Here is a 21,524-nt window from a genome sequence, read left to right as displayed (position 1 = left end):
ATAAATTCTGTGACTTACAGAATTAGTATGACAAAATCTCTATATAAATTCTAACCTTGAAAAAGGAAAGATGTTATTCAACACTAAGACATTAAAAAACTATCAGGAAACCTAGAATTTAACTATTTTTAGAAATGTAAGGCTCTTGGGAAAAAACAGTGTGTTCGGTATTATCAAACACATAAAACACTATTCTTTTAAGAAATGCAGCAAGTGAAGCACCTTTTTCTTAACGTCTAACAAACAGGAATTTATGGTCTCAAACCAATGTGGATTTTGAGAGTATATGAAACTGAGGATATAAGTGGGGGAAAATTAAAGGTAGGTAAAAAGGAGATTTTGTTAAGAGTTACAGAAGTGGGGCTGGAGCAATAGCACAGCGGGTAGGGCGTCTGCCTTGCATGCGGCCGACCCGGGTTCGATTCCCAGCATCCCATATGGTCCCCTGAGCACCGCCAGGAATAATTCCTGAGTGCATGAGCCAGGAGTAACCCCTGTGCACTGCCAGGTGTGATCCAAAAAGCAAAACAAACAAACAAACAAACAAAAGGGTTACAGGAATGTTCTAATAAATTGTGGTGATACTGGAAAAAAAAATCATTGAATCATACAACTGACATGAATAAGTTTTATGCTTTGAAGTATACCATGTTAAAGCAGTTTATAAAAAGCGGTCAACAAGTTAAAACAACAAAGTAAACAGGGCATTTCTTTACCTCTGCTAGAGATACTGGGCATAATCTGAGGAATCATATTATTGCTGGTATCCATGGGCTGGGAGTTATCTTGACCCATTTGATCATCTGGTGGCATATAGGCAGGAGGAGGAGTATCAGCTGAGTGGAAGAAAATGAGAAGTCAAAATCCCAAAAGAAGAATTTAAATTTGCAGCCTTCTCAAAGTTATTATTCTGAAAGCATTTAAAAATTCTTAAGCTTACCTGCAGGATCCATTACTAAAGATTGACAAATATGTAGGATGCTATCTTGGGTGAAGGGAACAGGAAAGAAAACAGCACACTCAACAGTTACTGAAAACCTACTATGTGTCTACACGTATTTGCTTTGGGCCACAAACAATACAGAACAGTAAGGTCAGGACTAAAATTCATTAAAATAGAATTCAAGGTGAAGAATTCTGCCTTTAGCATATGTCAAAAAGTCTGGAAACAGCCAGGGTCAGCAGAGTTGTAGTGAGAAAGAAATCCTCATTCACAGGAGTATCGTCTGGTTCAACTTCTTTGGAAAGCAGTATGGAGATCCCTCAATAAAAACAGGAATAGAACTCCCACATTACTGAATGCTACAACTACTTGGCATCTACCCCCAAACACAAAAAACATTAATTCAAAAGATTATGGCATACCGATATTAATCACAGTGCTTGGTACAACAGAGAAGATATGAAAACAAACCAAATGCGCAACTACGAATGAATGGATCAAGCTGTGGTACAGATACACAACAAAATATTATACAGCTCTGAAAAAGAACAAAATCATACAATTTACCGTGATATGAATGGAACCAGAGGATATCATGCTAAGTGAAGTCAGTCAGAAGGAAAGAAATATAATATTTCATATATGGGACTTAAAAGATACACAGCAAGGTAGAACAAAGGACAAAAGGCAATACAGTTGGAGAATAAATCCAAAGAACTGAAGTTTGGCAGGGAGGGTGGAAAATGGGGGGGGGTTGTGAAGAGGGGGGACCTTAGAAGAAGAAAGTGGGTACACTGGTGATGGATAGCACTGTAGCACTGTCCTCCCCTTGTTCATCTATTTGCTCGAGCGGGCACCAGTAACGCCTCACAACAACTTGTGAGACTTGTTACTGTTTTTGGCATATCAAATACGCCATGGGGAGCTTGCCAAGCTTTGCCATGAGGGCAGGATACTCTCGGTAGCTTGCCGGGCTCAGTGTTAAAAAATTTTTTAGAGGAAAAAGTATTCTGTCTTTAGGGCCAGAGAAAATACAGTGGGTAGGGCACTTGCCTTGCAAGCAGCCAACTAAGTTCCATCTGTAGCTAACACCTCTAGTCTCCTGAGCACCACCAGGAGGAAGCCCTAAAAACAGTTAGGTGTGGTCCAAACCAATTCCAGAAATCAAAATAAGAAAATTTTGTGTCTGTTTAGAATCAAATATGTGATAAAGGTCAACTAATGAGAATCAAATTGAAGAACCAGGTTGTGCTAGTTTGGATATTTGAAAGGGCTACAAAGGCCTTTTAAATTATCAAGACCATCGTGAATTGTATACTGTTATTTAAAACTGGAAAGCAAAACTTACCCCTTTTAAAAATTTATCATCAACGCCAAAAGCAGATATCTAATTCATTCAGAATTTGTTAATGTGGCTTATTAAATGACTGGACAATTCTCTTAGAAACTAAATGATAGAAAGAAATCTTCTAAATTCCAAGGCTGAAAATCCTAGCAAAAGCTACAGTTATAATCTGTTTTTGTTTCAGTAACTATAAATACAAACTATAATTTGTCTTTCACCCCAGGGTATATACAAGATAAATTTTGAAACAGAGCTACAACCAACACAAAATCTAGCATAAACCATAGGAATTAGTTTTGGAATACACATCCAACTGCAAACTGAATGGCAAATTGAGATATTTAATCCCCATAAATCTTCATCACCCTTGTTCCCCACATTGCATGACAATAACAGGTTTTCTAATTTTGTCACAATGATAAAATGACGTGTCCATTTACAACATACCATTAACAAAATTTAAAAACATTATAAAAATTATCATTTTCCCAGGCAATTCGGATAACCTGTTTTCTAACAAAAGATAACTGGGGGTTTATTTTATTTTAAACTTCCAAAGCCTAAAATGATTTAGCAAGCAATGTAGTACAGTTAGTCAGATGAGCACACAATTCAGTCAGAAAGCCTTCGTTTGAAATTTCACATGTTTGCTGTGCAACCTTACACAGGTTACTTAATATCTTGGGAATAACATCAGTTTCTTTTTCCATCTGCACAACTGAAATATTACCTACAAATATTTGTTGTTTGAAAGGTTAAATTTCATGCAATAGCTTTTAAAGCAGTATCAGTTGAGATAAGTCATTCAAACAGTACCTAGTCTCATAAATCATAAAAAAAATAGTTTAAGTACTTTCAATTTTTAAAACATACAGTACTTGGCAAAACAAATTCGAAACTGTTTTTGAAATCAATTATCAAAGAATATAAAACATAGCTAGTGCAAACATAGAGCAAAAACGTTCATTCACTAGGGCTATTAGTGTAATACAATTACTAATTCTCAGGGATTGTTGTTCCTATCCATAAAACAATTTCTCACCTGGGAGCTGAAATGGACTTCCGGGTCCAGAACTTGCTGGGGAGTTGGGGTAGGTGCTGCTGGCGGGGGAAGGTGGATAGGGGCTGTTTGGAGACAAGGGGAATGGAGTGTTGTTGGGCTGGTGAAAAGAATCTGGAAACGTGGCGTTTTGTGGCATATGCGGTTCATTGTGGCTCAGGTTTCTAAACTGAACCAGAAGGCTGTGTTGTGGGTTGAATTCATTATGACGAGGCACTAACACTGGAGGTAAAACTGAAAGACAAAAAAAAAATAATAATAATAATCAAGTCATTTGTGACCAAGGACAGACACAAATATCCTATACATTTTAAAGAGCTAACAGAAATGATTCTGGGCAGTAATAATTGTCAAAAAGACTATTCACTCTTAGGAAAAAATGTTTTGTAGAATCTTGAGTCTTCTACTTGCATAATAATTAAAGGCCTTTAGCCTCTATAATTTAATCCAGAAGACAGAAAATTCCAAAAGACACCATTCCTCCACTCTAGTTCTGTGATATATCATATAAAACAAGCAGGAAACAAGGACCTTAATGAAATGAGACTTCACCAGAGGAAGAGCACTTGCAGCTAGCCAGGAATGAAACCAAAAATTGCAAAATAAAGACATCTGATTCGACCTTAACACCTGGAATTTTACAGAGAACTGCTAAGGGTGGGGGAGAGTTAAGATTTTGTGAGCATGAAATCTTACTCAAAATGAGATTTCTAACCATGAGCATAATGAAAAACTGCAACACCTAAAAACCTTGAGATATTTCTAAAGAGGTAAGTGTTAGGCTTATTTCACATGCTCACTTTCTCTGATAAATATATATTCCAATGTCTGGTTATCTTTTCTCATGAGAAATTAAAACAAAACTAATTTAAACTCCAAGCAGGTCCTACTTCCCCTCATATACCTGAGAAACCAGAGGCTCTTGAAGTCAACATCTGTACTATGTTTGGTTTCCTTTCATTTCAATGAATCGGTGCCATAATTATTGACATCAGATGACAATTATCCTGTTAAAATGTGCATTACCAGTTGTTGTACCTCTCTGAGATGATGGGGCAGCTGCCTTGGAGTAGGGAATTACAGAGCAAGGCTTTCTATGTTTAGGTGGCAAGCAATCTGAAAGACTAAGTCAAATAATTACTTAGGAATTTTAACCCATAACAAATTTGTTACCTTTCCCCCCTTTCAGTTAATACAACTGACTTCTCTTACCATTATATTATCTGTGCATATAATTTGGGGGAGTTATTTTATTTTCATCCAGAATAATACATGGGGAGCTTCAAAGTGTTTATGCTGAAAGATTATAAGAACAAAAAAAAACCCCAGCAATTTCTAAGCCTCCTACCATTCTGATCTTTAGAGACAATAAATTTAAGATCAGCCATTTTTTAAACATTTACTCTGTAAATATAGTTATTAATTTTTTGAGACATTATCTGTAGACTATTATGGTAAATGAAGGAGTGTTCTTGTGTCATTCTGTCCAACTCCAATCCACCGGACCATAAAGTTATACTAAAACTTTTGATTAAATAAACTTAACATATTGCATTAATACTTGCAAAGATGCAACAGATCTGGTGGGGTTATTTTTCTGTCTTGGGAAGCACAATAGTGATACTCAGACGTTAGTCCTGGCAGTGCATGGAGTACCATACGGGATGCCAGGTACGGAAGCCAGGTTGGTCGCATGCAAGGCAAGCACCCTACCCACTGTACCATCTCTCCAGCCCCAGATCCAACAGCTCTTTCAGATTCTTATCAGCTTAATTTTCAGATGCTGTAAGTCAATTGACTGCATCCCGAAAATTTGAGTCGTCAGCCTTCTATTTCCTTCTCTCTAGCAGGTCTCCACTTCTTCGGCCTCATCCTGTATTAGTCCTCTATTTACTTCCTTAGGGGAAAAAGATCTAAGGAAGATGCATTTTGAGTCCCTGCACATATAAAAATGTTTTTCTACAAATCCTAGAACCCGTTACTGTCCCTCTCTCTAGAGGTCGGGAATACTGCTCTATTTTGTTTCATTTTTGTCTGTTTTGTTTAGTTTTGGGGTCACATACACTCTGCACTCAAGAATAGCTTCTCATGGTAACTGCTCTATTTCTAGAATCCAGAATTATATTGAGAAATAACTCTCATGTTCACTGTTACTACTAAGTGCCTAGTCGTTTATCTCTGAGATCTTTCAGAATCTTTTTATCTTAGATGTATTACTATTTTGCTGTGGGCTCTTTTCTAGCATTTATTGGGCCTTTTCTTTTTTTTGAGGGGGGGGGGAGCTGGGGAGGGAGAAGGTGGCCACTGGGTCATTATCAACTGTACTCAGGACTTACTCCTGGTTCTGTGCCAGGGATCATCCCTGGGGGTGCTCAGGAGGCCATATGTGATGCTAGGGGAACAGTTAAGTATGAAGTACCTTACCCTCTGTGTTATCTCTCTGCACCCCCTTTCATTTTTTGTTTTGTTTTGTTTGGGTAACCACATCTGGCTCTACACTCAGGAAATCACTCCTAGTGGGCTCTGGGGACCATATGGGATGCCCGGAATTGAACCGAGGGAGCTGCTTTTACAAAGCAAATCCTCTACCTGTTTTACTATCTTTACTCCCTACCCCTTTCGATTTTTCAATTCTGGGAATTCTTCCAGCAGTATTTTGTTACTTTCTCTTTTTGTCTTTTCCCCCATGCTCTATTTCCAGAATGTATTACTTTATTAGATTATTAATTTGAAATTTACTTCGAGTCAGTTACTGTTGTATTTATTTTGGTTTAGCAGCCACACCCCGCAGTGCTCAGGGGTTATTCCTAGCTCCGCTCTAAGGAGTTACTCCTGGGAGGCTCGAGGGACCATATGGGGTGCTGGAGTTCAAACCTGGTAGGTCAAGTAAAAGGCAAACACCCTCCCCACTGTATTCTCGCTCCGGCTCCCAGTTACTGTTTTAATCTAAGCACTTTTCATACATTAAGAGATCAAATCCTCTTAAAATATAAGCATTATTTTCATCTTAAAATGAAACCACGTCATAGAAGGGTTAAGGAATCTGCCTGTAGTGACACTGGTAGGATTCAAATCCAGAAAGCCTGATTCTACACCCTGGTTTAAATGCCTAGATATTATAGATTAAATAATGACTCCCTGAATTAGCTTTCTGGGTTATTTTGTTTGTTTTTCCATTTTACCTACTTTCCAACTACCTTGATCTTTTATCTTCATCTTTCTGGAATATATCTGGCTCTCCCATATGATCTCACATATCTTAATAGCTATGTGATCTTAAATAGGTTAGATGACTTCCCTTTCCAGTGCTGATTTCCCATACTGCAAACTTATTAGTAAAGTTTGAGGGTGATAAAATGTTACTATTCTTTTCTAACTCTATAAAGGAGTAACTTCACAGAGTTAGGAAAAGTACCTAGTTTGTAGTGCTCAATAAATATTGTACTATTGCAACTACTACTTCATTAATGCTGGTATGATAGAGTCCATCCTGTATCAGATGCTTGATTAGTTTTCTTAAGCAAATCAGAACTATGTCCTTGACTTTTTTTTTTTTTTTAATTTTGGGCCACACTGGCAGCAGGGCTTACTCCTGGGAGCATTCAGAGGATCATAAGGTGATCAGACCTAGGTCAGTCAACATGCAAGGAAACACTTTATCTGCGATATTATCTCTTCAGCCACTGTCACTAACTTTTCTATAGAACAAATCATAGCTGAAAAACTGGATTACAAAAATAAGATTTCTACTACCTAAAAGTCTTAGTGATACCCTGACAATGAGAAATACAATAAAATTTCTAGCCTATAATCCTAGCAATTCTTAGCAAATATCACAGTTGCGAGTTTTCAGACTATGTTTCTATTAAATTATCACATCTTTTCTTCACAGATTTATTCATGCTACAGCTCCAAGGGGTATCCCTAGAGTCCTGAATCTAACTTTCCCTGACAGCACCATCACTTCTTGGCCTGTTGGTTTCCACATCCAGTATTATTTTCAGTCTTTTTTTACCATACTGGGCTTTCATGGACTCTATGGGAAACGCACTGTGGCAGATATTAAGGTAGTCTGCACAATTCCCACCCTGTGTAAACATACCCTATGAGTATGTTTCCTGTGAGCTATACTGCTGCTAACCAATACAGCAAAGATGACAGATACGACACAAAGGATGAGAACAAAATTAGCCGTCTAGTAAGACACCTTTTCTCCCGTTCTGACTGAAGGTTATGACAGGTTCTACTTGAAGGTCAAGTGATAAGCCATGGAAGCAGTCTCCAGACACCAACCTGCAAGAGCCAAATAACTTTCAAGAAACTGAATCCTGTCAACAGTCACATGAGCTGAGAAGCAGATCCTGCCCAAGTTGAGTTTCAGGTGAGACCAAACCCTGATCAACACCTTGATTACAGACTTCCAAAGAACCCAATGAAGAAACCAGGTCTGGACTCCTGAGCCACAAAAACCGTGAGATAATGAATGTGTTTTATATTACTTGGTGATGATCCATTATGTAGCAACAAGAAACTACAACTAGCTACCATTTCATCTATAATTTAGCTCATTTCAAAAAAAAAAAAGCACGGTGCTCCTGTTATTCATCAATTTGCTCGAGCGGGTCCTGTAACATCTCCATCATGAGACTTGTTATTGTGTTTGGCGTATTGAATATGTCACGGGTAACTTGCCAGGCTTTGCCGTGCGGGCGAGATACTCTCGGTAGCTTGCCAGGCTCTCCGAGAGGGGCGTAGGAATTGAACCCAGTTCAGCCAGGCCAGCTGCATGCAAGGCAAACGCCCAACCGCTGTCCTATTGCTCCAGCCACTCTGTGCACCACTCTGCAATAGCAGAGTGCTGGACCCATAAAGAAACCAGGTCTGGACTCCTGAGCCACAAAAACCGTGAGATAATGAATGTGTTTTATATTACCTGGTGATGATCCATTATGTAGCAACAAGAAACTACAACTCTTGAGATTTTATTACAACTTATTACAACTCTTGAGATTTTAGAAGATAGGCCAGGTAGTATCACAGAGCTTGTGAACCAGCTCTTCGTGTGTAATAATCCCCAAAGTAGTAAAAACTGAGTTTAAAACATGAGCATCAGGGCCAGAGTGGTAGTCCAGCAGGCACAGTGCTTGCCCTGCATGTAGCTGACCCAGGTTTAATCTCTGGCATCCCATATGGTCCCGAGTCTGCCAGTAGTGATCCCTGAGTGCAGAGCCAAGAATAAGCCCTGAGAACAACTAGGTGTGGCCCAAAAACCAAATGAAATAAGATGTGAGCATCCGCTTATAAGGTAGGTTTAAAGAAGATGAGAGTTACATACAGAGGAAAATAAAGATTAAAAAAAAGTCAGAGACTAAAGACTAAGTCCTATGGAAACAGGAAAACAGATTACAGGTTTGTCCATTTTTCAGATTAAATAGACTAAAAAACTGAGCAAAATCAGCCAGCGAGTGAGGCAAGAGAACCAAGAGAGTATAGTATTTCAGATGCCACTAAGAAAAAGTTTCTAGTAGAAAGGAAGGAGAGCCAATGTATCAGATGATACACTAAACTTTATGAATTAATCGGGGGACTGGAGAAGACCCCTTTACTGGTAATAAGGTCATCACCAGGGACTGTGAAAAGTCAAACAGTAGTGAAGAGAAAGTAACTGGACAGGAAGACAATCAATCAGCTAGCACAGATTCCTACAAAAGGACTACACAAAACAGTGGAATGGATCTGGGGTGGAGGGTAAGAACACTAATTTGTTTAACTTTGTAGGATGAGCACTATTTGTATGCTGTCAGAAATAGTACAGTCTCGTAACCCAGAGTTTTGTAACATATATCCAACACTGTAGAGGAATAATAGCTATAGAAAGAAATCTCCTGATCAGACAAAGGAGAGCTGTATTGTACATAGAGAGTTTAGATGTAGCAGGGAAGTCATTCACAGCAGTTGTTTTCAATCACTGGCACAAGGACTAGAGCTGGGTCACATGTGAGAAAGGTTGAAGATCACTGGTCCACACAAAGGTAGTGTGTACAGATGATTGGCTACAGTGAGCAGCGAACAAGCCACTTGAGACCTATATATAAGAAGCTAAATTTGCAATCCAGTATTCCTTCCAAAATTAAAATCTTCTAGGAGGAAACATAAGGCTTACCTAAACTTTTAATTGCAATAAAGGGGGGGGGGGGGGGGGAAAATCAAGAAAAGTTGTTTTGTTTTTAATTCTCAAAAGAGTAACACTACCTGGACTCTCCACTCTCTTATAGTGGTACGGGTTGATACAAACTTCTTTCTGCTTGGATCCAAAAGGAAATTCACAGATATCCAATGGCTTTAGCTCGTGGTGGCTCTGCAGATCGGGCCAGCGCCAGACCCGACAGTAGATGACATGGGGCAGGCCTTTCCTGTGAGAGACCTGCAGGCGTCCATCCAGAGACCTGGGGATAGTGACGCATTTGCTCGGCTGTCCTGGGCTACTTAAGGCCTTCTCCAGTTCCTCCATGGCGCCCTTTTTCTTTTTTAGCTTTTTCACCAGAGCATCAACCGCCTTTTCTGCCCATTTCTCCTCCTCATCACCTTGCTTCCAGCCCAACAATCGCTTCACTGCTGGACTAGTAAACGAAAACAAGCTGGCCATTGACGTCATTTGATATGGATCTTCAGAGACCTTTCTGCAACTCAAAGTCAATGGCTATTGGAAGAACAAGTCACAGACGAAGTCACATGCGGTCCTACGCAGAAGTTCCAATTAAAAGAAGAGGGGCGACCTCTATCTTCAAAAGTGCCATAGGCGTCTTTCATTGGTTCAAGTCCTGAAAGATAAAATAATATCCCTAATGAAAATGAACATAATTTACATACACTTAAATCAATATAACAGAAAGGTTGGGCTTTTGGTAATAAGAGCAGAAAAGGCCAGAGAGAGTACAGATGTCTAGCTCCGTGATACTTGCTTTGCAGACACCTAATCCGAGTTCGATCCCTGGCATCACTGAATTCCCCCTGTCCCCACCCCCCAGCATCATTAGAGGTAGTTTTTAGGTGCCCCAGCACGCCAGGTGTGGCCTTGATGGTCACTGATACCACAGGGGCCCAGTAGCACTAGCATTTAATTGCTGCCCTGATTGGCTGAGTATCTCCAGAAATGGCCCTGGGCCTACAAAGCAGTGCTAAGTCTCCTGAGCACTGTTTGGAAGGCCCTAAATAAATAAATGCAAGCAGAAAAGCATTATAAACCAACAAAAAATCCTAGGTCAAGGAAGAGAAATTTTAAAGCTCCATGACCACTCACTTCCTTCCTCATAATATAAACAAATAATTCACTGGAAGTGCCAAAAGACAACCAAAAACAAGCTGCTCTACCCCCTATGTGCTCTCCAAAACAAGTCTCAAGACTTATTTCCTTTGGGCAGATTACTAAGATCCAAATGACCTTCTGAGGTTTGATTCTAAAAGACTTGTTTTTGTAACCCACTGTAACATACTATTATGTTATATACAAATTATGAATACAGTGCATCCTGACCAGAACAAAAGTTTTAAAGAGATCAAGTCCTTCTCTAAGGTTATTATTTTCTTTAAAATGTGTCACAGACTTACAGGGCATGCAATAGTTGGGGCCAGAGAGATAGTGCTTAAAGCACTTGCTCTGCATGCAGCTGACTCAGGTTTGATCCCCAGCATCCCATACCCGAGCACCGCCAGGAGTAATTAATGAGTGAGTGCAGAGTCAGGAGTAATCCCTGAGTACCAGTGGGTCACTGTCACTGTCCTCCCATTGCTTATTGATTTGTTTGAGCGGGTCCAGTAACGTCTCCATTGTGAGACTTGTTGTTACTGTGTTTTTGGCATAATGAATATGTCACGGGTAGCTTTGCAAAACAAACAAACCAAAAAAACACCCCAAAATTATAATCATATTCAAGTCACACTATTAAATGCATATTTTATTAAATGTTCTCACAATACAAGATGCACAAAATCCTCAAATAAATAACATATATAACTACCAGAAAAAAATATTTTTTGAATCTATTTAAAAATTTTCTTATTAAATCTTTTTAAATTATCTTTTTCAATTATTATCTTTTTAAATCTGGGAATGCTGAACAGAGTTAAAGAATTTCAAAGTTTATCAAAACAAAGAACAGCTTATGGTTTTATAATTCCTACTGCCTTCTCTGATATTTTAAGCATGTTAAATTAATGAACCTGTTCCAGGCAGACCACCATCTGCACCATTAGGGTGTTCTTGACAAAGATAATGAAAGGAAGTGATGCGCATGGCATTCCACTGATAAGAGTGGGTAAAATCCCCTGTGGACACCACACAGCCAACTGCAGACAATAAGCGAGTGAAATAGCAGGAGTAATGTTTGGAAAAAAGGATGTCAGTAACAAAAGATGCTTCCTTTCTTGTGCCCAAAATGGTCTAATAATGTTACAGCTCTACCTTTGACAACGCTTAACAAATTCTGGTGTCAAGATATTCTGGCTATCAGGTTGCATCTTCCCAAAAATACAAAACTCAGTTAAATTCCAGGTAAACACACACACACACACACACACACACACACACACACACACACACCTGAGTTAAATGATAACTGACAGCTTAACAATTCATAATTGTTAGGGGCAGAGAAACAGAACAGGAGGTAAGGGTCTGCCTTGTGTGTGGTTCAACCCAGGTTTAATCCTCAACACCACATATGGTGCCCCAAGCACCCTTAGGAGTGATCTTTGAGCACAGAGTCAGGAGTAAGCTGTGAGTACAGCAGGGTGTGGCCCCAAACAAAAAGTTATGCTTTTCATGCCTATGTACTATAAATAACCATGATGATCCTTAAAAACAAAACAAAAAAAAACCCCCACTGTGTCTGTCCTCCCATTGTTCATCAATTTGCTCAAGCGGGCCCAGTAACGTCTCCATTTGAGACTTGTCTCCATTTTGAGACTTGTTACCGTGTTTGGCTGGAACGATAGCACAGCAGTAGGGCATTTGCCTTGCGCGCAGCCAGCCGGGCCGAGCCTGATTCGATTTCCTCCGCCCCCTCAAAGAGCCCGGCAAGCTACAGAGAGTATATTCAATATTCAAAAACAAAGAACAACAAAAAACAATCATACCAGGATGAGAGAAACAATACAGGGTTTAAGATGCATGTTTTGAACATACTTGACCTGACTCAATCCCTAGCACATGATCCCAGAGAATCACTGGGTATGGCCCTAGAAGCCTCCCCTAAAAAACCTCTACATATGGCCTTGGAAGCCCTGAATATCATCGGGTGGCCTGGGGTAATCCCTGCTCTCACAGGACCTAAAAAGCATCAGTTCCAGTCGCTGAACTGAACCTCAGACCCAGAGAACCATCAGGAGGGAGCCCAGGTCTCCTGAGTATTACCTGGGTGAATACCTCTCCAAAAAGAAAAGAAAAGAAAAGAAATCACAACTAGTAGGTCTGGCTTAAAAGCCTATTGATTTATTCACTAAGTATATGCTTATGAGAATCTTAGTGCCAGAAACTGACTTGGATGCAGACCAAGTAGCAGTAGTGATCTAGACTGCTCAGCTGGAGCTATGGAATGGGGGAAGGATAGAGAGACAAGATATACTGCTTAATACCAGGCTGAGGGAACACCTGCCTGTCTTACCCTGTCATGGGTAGGGTGGCTTTTTCCATTTAAACAAAAATGACATGAAAGAAATATAACAAGAAACACGGTCACGGTCACGGTCACGGTCCTCCTGTTGTTCATCAATTTGCTTGAGTGAGCCCAGTAACGTCTCCATCGCGAGACTTGTTTGTTACTGTGTTTGGCATATTTAATACATCACGAGTAGCTTGCCAGGCTTTGCTGTGCAGGCAGTGACATAATTATTTAGTAACAGGCCACAGGTGCAGTGTTATATGCTAAACAAATTCTCACAAGGGGTGATCCCAGTTGTAGTTCCATCATTAACACAGGATAAAAGTCCCCTGGGGGCTGGGGACTATCTAGTACAGCAGTTAAGGTGCTCGCTTTGCACGCAGTCAACCCAAGTTTGGTCCCTGGCACATGTGATCCTTAAGCACCACTGAAGTATCCCCTGAGCAGAGTCAGGAGTAAGCTCTAAGCAAAGTCAGATATGGCCCCAACTCCACAAATAAATACAGCCATTTGACCACAAAGAGTAAAGGCAAGCTTTAATGTTCTGAGAGGGGAAGGGAAATTTCAAAAGGTAAAGGGACACAATCAAAAAATTATATAGGGGCCCAGAGCAATAGCACTGAGGGTAGGGTGCTTGCCTTGCATGCACCCAACTCAGGTTCATTCCCCAGCATCCCAGATGATCTCCCAAGCACCGCCAGCAGTAATTCCTGAGTGCAAAGTCAGGAGTAACTCTGAGCACTGCTGGGTGTGGCCCAAAACAACCAAAAAAAAAAAATGTGTGTGTGTGTGTGTGTGTGTGTGTGTGTGTGTGTGTGTGTGTGTATGTGTGAGAGATAGAGCAGACATGAAGACAGCATTTCCTGGCAGAAAGGAGATAAAACCAGCTGAGCTCTTACTTATTCAATAATACTGGAGCAGAAAGAAGACGAGACATGGTAGGACATGTGTGAGAAACATGCGATCACTGGAGAGTCACTGTTGAGGAAAGGTGAAGAGAAAAGGAGAGGAGCTTGGTATCAGGGTATAATATCAGATACTACATGGTAGATAACTGCTAACAAGTCCTTAGCAAAACTACTAATCTAGTGTGCAGTGACTATGGTCTTCGTGGTCCTTCTCTTTACTACTGTACTAATGAGGAGAGTTACTTGGGTAAGTGAACACAGAACAAGGAGTAGAAGGCTACTTAAATATGTATTATTCAATATGATTACCACTAGAGAGAGGTATGGGATGGGGAAGAGAAAACAGGTAGAGATTCTGCTTGATTTTTTTTTCTATAAAGATCTGTACTATTTTACCCTTTCAACAAAGGAAACCTACTAAGGGATTAGCTGCATAAGGCTAAAAATAGCATATAATCTAAATTAGGTTACGGTGAAAAGAGTGAGATTTAAAATGTTGGTATATAGCGGTGACGGGGAAACTGCAGACTCATGGGTAGGGGGATCATACTGGCTCATCCTTCACACCCTACCGAGGTCACGAGTTGCTTCCCACGAGCGGCTTTCCAGCATGGCCATGGCTCAAGAGGCAAAAGGACTTAGTCAGAGCCCGGCAGCTTGCAGCAGAAAAGTGAACGGTCCATGCGTTAAACTCCGGCTCCATGCCTCCCCGGTAGGGAAAGGGTGTTGCTCCCTTCCGCCATTTTCCCCCCAGCAGCAAGGTGGCCGCCACCTCAGAGCTTGTAGGAAAGCCAGGTATGGGCCGGTGCTGACGGGGCAACTGCAGTCTCATGGGAAGGGGGGCGGTACTGCCTCGTCCTTTACACCCTACCGAGCTCACGAGTTGCCCCCCACGAGTGGCTCTCTGGCACAGCCATAACACCAGATGCACAGAAACCAATCTCGTAATTATCTGGCTCTTTGCAGAAATTCAAAATTGCGTGGCCGCTTTTGTGGCCACGAGACATTATGATTCTCATACCAGCTATAGAAAACAAAGTATTTCACAATGCCTTTTCAGCAATTCTGATTGTTGGGAGGGGAAATTCTAAACAATAATGGTGCACCTATTGTCGAAGTGATGAATGCAATCAATGTAGAGAAGAGTTAAGTGGAAATCATCTTCCTCACAGGCATTGGGAGGGGTGGGGGGGTATATTGGGGTTCTTGGTAGTGAAAAATGAGTACTGGTGAAGGGAAAGGTGTTTGATCATTGTATGACTGAGACTTAAACCTGAAAGCTTTGTAACTTTTCCCATAGTGATTCAATAGATATAAGAAAAAAAAATAAAATGTTGGTATAAAGAGCAAGTTAATGCATGCTAGTAAGAATCATGATAGTGGCTACTTTTGGAAGGGAAGGATGGCATGTAGTCATGTGAAACGAATCTGGGCATTTCAACCATCCTGGGAAAGCACTCACACTAGGTGATAGTAGTGCATGAGTTTAATTTGTGAAAATTCAGGTAGATGGACATTATGAGGTATATACTTTTCTAGATGGTTTTGAAAAATACTTTCTTGATATATATTATGTATTCACTTTCCATAGTCTCATAATTTTTTTTTAATTTTTTTTTTTTTTGGCCATACCAGCAGTGCTCTGAGGTTAGTCATGGCTCTGAGCTCAGGAGTAAGTCCTAGTGGTGCTCAGGAATGACATGCACTGCCAGCAATAAAAAAGGAGCACAGCCACATGCAAGGCAAGTGCCTTACCACCAGTCTTCATAAATAATTTTATATTTATCTTTTAATTTGTTTCAGAGAAATTTTACATATGAGCAAATTGTGCTGGAGTGATAGTACAGCGGGAAGGTGTTTGCCTTGCACGTGGCCAACCCAGTCGGCCTAGGTTCGATTCCTCCGCCCCTTTCGAAGAACCCGGCAAACTACTGAGAGTATCTCGCCCACATGGCAAAGCCTGGCAAGTTACCCATGACGTATTCGATATGCCAAACACAGTAACAAGTCTCACAACATTACTGGGCCCGCTCAAGCAAATCGATGAACAACGGGAGGGCAGTGACAGTGACAGTTATATACATATGTATGTACACACATTTCTTTTTACCTAAATGGTGGTCTGAAAAGAAGGTGCAGAATAACAGGGAAAGTAAAATCATTTCACACCTATGTAAGAAAAAGCTTCTACATTTTTTTCTACTACACAGAATTTCAGAGTTCTAGTGTAAAAAGAATTTTAAAAGGACAACAAACCTTGTCACTTCCCTGTTCAAATATCACCCACTGTCTTCCCCTTACATGATTTTGCTTTGGGGCACTCCTCCAAACTCATTTCTGATCATTCTCACATACTCCACATTCTTCTTACTCTCTCACTTTAGCTGTTCAAACATCACCTGGCAAGAAAGGACTTTGCTAACCAATTTCATCAAAATAGCACATAACATTCTCTATCTCCTGATCCTGCTCAATTTTCTTTCATGGCACTTTACTTTATGAATTTACTATTAATGTCTTCCCCCTGAAATATCAGTAGGTAGGTAGCTCTATCTTCCTCTACCTATCACCATAGTCCCCAGACCTACAAATGTCTATTAAATGAAAAAATGAGTAGTGTATTAATTTTTTTTTTTAAAGAGGCTGGAGAGTTAGTATGGTGATTCAGGTGCCTGCCTTGCTCACAGCGAACCCAGGTTCGATTCCATATAGGTTTGAGCATCCCATCTGGTTCCCTAAGCACTGTCAGAAGTGATCCTCAGGGCTACAGTACTGCAGGTAGGGCATTTGCCTTGCACACGGCTGACCTGGGTTCAATTTCAGCATCCCATAGGGTCCCCCGAGCACCACCTGAAGTAATTCTTCAGTCCGGAGCCAGGAGTAATCCCTGTGAATCGCCTGGTGTGACCCAAAAAGAAAAAAAAAGGCGGGGGGGTGGGGGGGAGTGATCCTGATTACAGAACCATGTAAAACTGAGTGAAAGTTCCTAAGTCATTGAAATGCTAAAGTAAACATTTGTTCAAATAAGAAAAAAAAAGGAGAGATTTTTAACTGAATAAAGAAAACAGCAAGTATACACCTGTGTATAGGACAGCATTCACAGGCCACCAAGAAGAGTGTTACTGATAAAGTGATGGTAAAAAGACACGTTTATTAACAGGTACAAAAGCACAGTAGGAACACAAGGGAGAGATGAAAGAGAATGGGAATAAAGAGAAGGTCAGATGTTTGCAAATAGTGTTTAACAACTTTTTTTCACCATCTGAATGCCTCAAATGTCTTGGCAAGACACTGCTGTGGCAAGGCCTTCAAAAACTACTGAATAACAGTGAAGAGTAGAGATTCTTGCCTTATGACTGAGCTCTCACGGTAGACAGTTTTTTTACCGCTTAGTATGAAGTTGGCTGTGGATTTGCTGCACCATCTGTTGTACCAGGAGCTACGTTCCTTCTATTCCTCATTTGTTGGAAATGTTCATCATGAATGAATGTTAAATTTTGTCAAAAGCTTTCTTTGCATATGGTCATATTATTTTTATGCTTTTTTTGAGTTGACATGGGGTGACACTGATTTGTCTATACTGACTCATCTTTTCATTATCTAGTATCAGTTCGATTTCATTATGGTGCATGATGACAGAACAAACATAATCTTGAAGGTCCTTCGAAAAGATTCTTTGAAAAAATTAACTAATCAGCAAAGTAGCAGTCTACAAAATCAACACATAAAAATTTGTTGCATTTGTTTTTTTCTGGGGATAAAATACGATGCTCTGCTTTGCCTTATATTTTACTGGTATTTTCACATGATACACTGAGATGATGAAAATAGGTTTTCTAGAAATGTCTACATAAAAAGTTTTGCTTTTCTATCTATCATATTTTTACCTTGGTAGCACTGCACTGTAATCCCATTGTTCATGGATTTGCTTGAGCAGGCCCAGTAACGTCTCCATTGTGAGACTTGTTGTTACTGTGTTTGGTATATCGAATACATCATGGCTAGCTTGCCAGGCTTTGCCGTGCAGGCGAGATACTCTCAGTAGCTTGCTGGGCTCTCCAAGAGGGGCGGAGGAATTGAACCCAGGTTGCCCGGGTTGGCTGCATCGGCCATGTGGCACATAAATGTACTTATAATTCTTTTTTTTATTTTATTGAATCACCATGATAGTTACAAGCCTTCATGTTGCATTTCTATAGGCAAATAATGAACTAGATAAAAGGCAAATTTAAAAGATTTCCCCACTTAATGTCTGTGGACTGAAACAGTATTACAGCAGGTATGGCACTTGTCTTGCACACAAACAGGTTAGATCCTGGATACCCCATATGGTCCCTTGAGCTTCATGAGGAGGGATCCCTGAGCACTGAGTACCCAGAGGTGTAACCCAAAAATTTAAAAAATAAAAATGTCAAGAAACATCAAATACCTAGAAATCAACAAAAGATGTTCAAGACTTCAACATTAAAAACTGTAAATCACTGCTGAAGGAAATATGTGAGGACAACAGGAAATAGAAAAGCAGTCCATGTTCATGCACTGGAAAAAATAACATTGTCAAAATATTCATACTACCTAAAGTATTACAGAGACTGAATATAGTTCCCATCAAAATTCTGATGGCATTCTTTGAATTCTACTAAAATGTGTTTGGAATCATCAAACTCCTTCAACAGCCAAAGCAATTTTAGGTGATAGGTGGTGTTGCATATTATAAAGTGACAGTGACCAAAACTGTGTAGTACTAGAATATAGAAGATCAATGGAACAGAACTGCAAGCCAGAGATAACCCCTCAGATTTGTGAACAGTTAATTGACACGAAAGAGTTGGGTGCATGAACCAGAGTAAAAAGAGCTTCTCCAACACATAGTGCTAGGAAAACTGAACAGCCATATGGAAAAAAAAAAAATCAGACCCATCTCTCACACTATCCACAAAAGATGATGCAAAATGGATCGAAGACCTCAAAATTAGACCAGAATCCATAAAACAGGCAACATTCTCCAGGATATGGATTTCAGGTAGCTTCAATGACCTGACTTCACTGGCAAAAATAACAAAACAAAAAGTAAGTATGTGGGACCACACCAAATTAAAAAGTTTTTGTGGGAATCAAAGAGATAGTCGCAAGTAAGATGCTTGCCTTTCATGCAGCCAGTCCAGGTTTGATCCCAGTAAAGGTTCAAACACCTCCAAATAGTCCCCAAAGCACTGTCAGGAATGATCCCTGAGTACAGAGCCAGGAGTAAGCACCAAGCACTGCCGGATGTGGCCCCCAAACAAAAAATAAATAAAAAGGTGTTGCAGGGCCAAAGATATACAATGATAGCCAGCATCCCATAAGGTCCCCTGGGCTCTCACACAGAGCCAGGAGTCTAGTCAGGTACAATCCCCAAAACAAAAATTTAAAAAAAAGATGGGAAACTCAAGATAAGAGACACCCTATTGAATAGGAGAAAATACTTGCACGTAATACAGATAAAGGACTGATATCCAAGATATATAATATGAAATACTCACAAAGCCCAACAACCATAATCCCATAAAACAGTGAAGAAAGATGAGCAGATACTTCCCCTAACGATGTACATATGGAAAGTCAGCAGGCATCATTAGACTTGAAAGATTAGCTTCATGAAGAGTAATAAGTTCCAAAAACTGGAGACTCAATAGTAGTGTTTTCTCAAAAGTAGCCATGGGAAGACAAGAGATTGAAACAAAACACTCAAGTCTTTAAATATGGAATGATTAAAAATATAAGTACATCCGATGGAATTCTAAAAATGTTTCTTAAATGTACTTTTTAAAACCACACTTTCTAAAAATGCAGTTTTTCCTAAAATTCTTAAGTGGTATGTACAAGGAATTCCAACCAATTCTCATTATCTAAACCAACTTGTTTTACAAAAAGAATCACAGGACAGATAGTACAGAGGTTAGGGAACTTGCCCTGAACATGGCTGACCCCCATTCAATCCCTGGATTGCATATGCTCCCCTAGCACCACACAGGGTATGGCCAAAAAAAATGGTTTTTTTTTTTAAAAAAAAGGTAAAAACAGGATCAAATTTCTTCAGAAAAATTCACTAAGTCAAAGATACGATCAGGCACTTAACAAAAAAATGATCTTAAAATAATCATTACGTAGTAAAGTGGGCTTAAGATCATTAGTTATGAAAGAAAAAAGTGAAACAATCAAATATCATCACTTTATACTAGATGAGTTAGAATTAGAAAGATCAGAAAACTAAATGTCCACTGTGATACAGAACTATAATTTTTTATGTTGCTACTAGGAATATTAACTAGTCCAATAATCGGCTCTCTCAATGATAAACATCCCCCATGATCCAGAATACCAATCCTAGGCATACCAGCAACAGAAATAAGTTCCACCAAAACAAAACAAAACAGAAATAAGTATCCACCAAAACAAAAACACGTGTTCACAGAAAAACAGATAAATTGAAACTTTATCTGTAATGGTCCCAAGTTAGAAGCAACTCAAATCAATCAATAGTAGACAAAGAAATCATAGAATAAGTTCAAACAGAATACTTCATAGCAATGAAAAGAACAAACATGCAAAACATAGATAAATCTCAAAGATGTAGTAAATCAGATACAAATGATCACAGGTTAATTCATTCCAAACAAATGGCATTCAGAAAGAGGGATGGTTAATCTATGATCTCAGAAGTAAGCTTTCTAGGGTACTAGAGATTATCTCTATCTCAAGTTCTATAATCTGAGTGATGGTGACAGGTGTAAACATTTGTAAAAGTTCACTGAACATATATATATATGATGTGTGCATTTTCATAGGATGTACTTCAATATAAAGAGTATTTTTTTTCTAAAGTTACCAGTGGATTTCTGACTTACTACATTAGTCCCCAATCACTAGCATCTCACATGAGTGATACTGCAAATTATACAAATACTACAATATTTTGGGCTGGAGCGATAGCACAGAGGCTAGGGTGTTTGCCTTGCATGCGTTCAACCTGGGTTCAATTCCTCCACCTCTTTCAGAGAGCCCAGCAAGCTACTGAGAGTATTCCGCCGGCACAGCAAAGCCTGGCAAACTACCCATGACGTATTCAATATGTCAAAAAACAGTAACAATAAGTCTCACAATGGAGCCATTACTGGTGCCCACTCAAGAAAATCAATGAACAATGGAAGGACAATGCTACTACAATATTTCACATAGTTTTCCAAAATGATGGTAAACAATGTAGGAATTCAGTTTTACTCTACTACTCTAGGAGCACATGAGTTAGTCTGTACTCCATGATGCTGACAAAGTACTTATAAGTATAAGCATAGAAGACAGCATGAGTACCAGGAGTGTTGTGGTTCCTTTTACCTCTAAGACCCTGGGGAGTGAAATCATATGACAAAAATGGACGGAGTTACTACATGGGAATTGCACTGATGAGGAGCAGTGAGTTTAGGGGATTCACCACTTACTTAATCAGTAAAGCAAGTTTATTCTTTGTTAACATATAAATAATGTGGGGCTACCAAGCGATTTTTTTTCAAGTCTTTGGAGAGAAATATATATCAAACACCTTCACAAAAACATACAAATCCTTGGACTG

General features: G+C 39.7%; 2 protein-coding genes across 3 annotated transcripts in view; both read right to left on the bottom strand.

The window, feature by feature from the left end:
* The window catches only part of TGFBI (transforming growth factor beta induced), a 151,922-nt gene that overhangs the window by 12,278 nt on the left and 118,120 nt on the right, over positions 1–21,524 (bottom strand). The window lies entirely within an intron of this gene.
* SMAD5 (SMAD family member 5) overlaps positions 1–21,524 on the bottom strand; it is a 54,123-nt gene that overhangs the window by 11,680 nt on the left and 20,919 nt on the right. For both annotated transcript variants that reach the window (XM_056124351.1, XM_056124352.1), the window contains exons 2-4: positions 9,601–10,169; positions 3,331–3,582; positions 717–836 (exon numbers count right to left, since the gene is read on the bottom strand). In XM_056124351.1, coding sequence (XP_055980326.1) covers positions 717–836; positions 3,331–3,582; positions 9,601–10,003 — 775 coding nt within the window. In that variant the 5' untranslated portion in view covers positions 10,004–10,169. The remainder of the gene's footprint in view (positions 1–716; positions 837–3,330; positions 3,583–9,600; positions 10,170–21,524) is intronic.

This window comes from Sorex fumeus, unplaced genomic scaffold (genome assembly GCF_029834395.1).
Source record: "Sorex fumeus unplaced genomic scaffold, SorFum_2.1 ptg000051l, whole genome shotgun sequence".
Classification (NCBI taxonomy): Eukaryota; Metazoa; Chordata; class Mammalia; order Eulipotyphla; family Soricidae; genus Sorex; species Sorex fumeus.
Note: the sequence above shows the minus strand (reverse complement) of the source record. Positions and strands in the feature narration are given on the sequence as shown.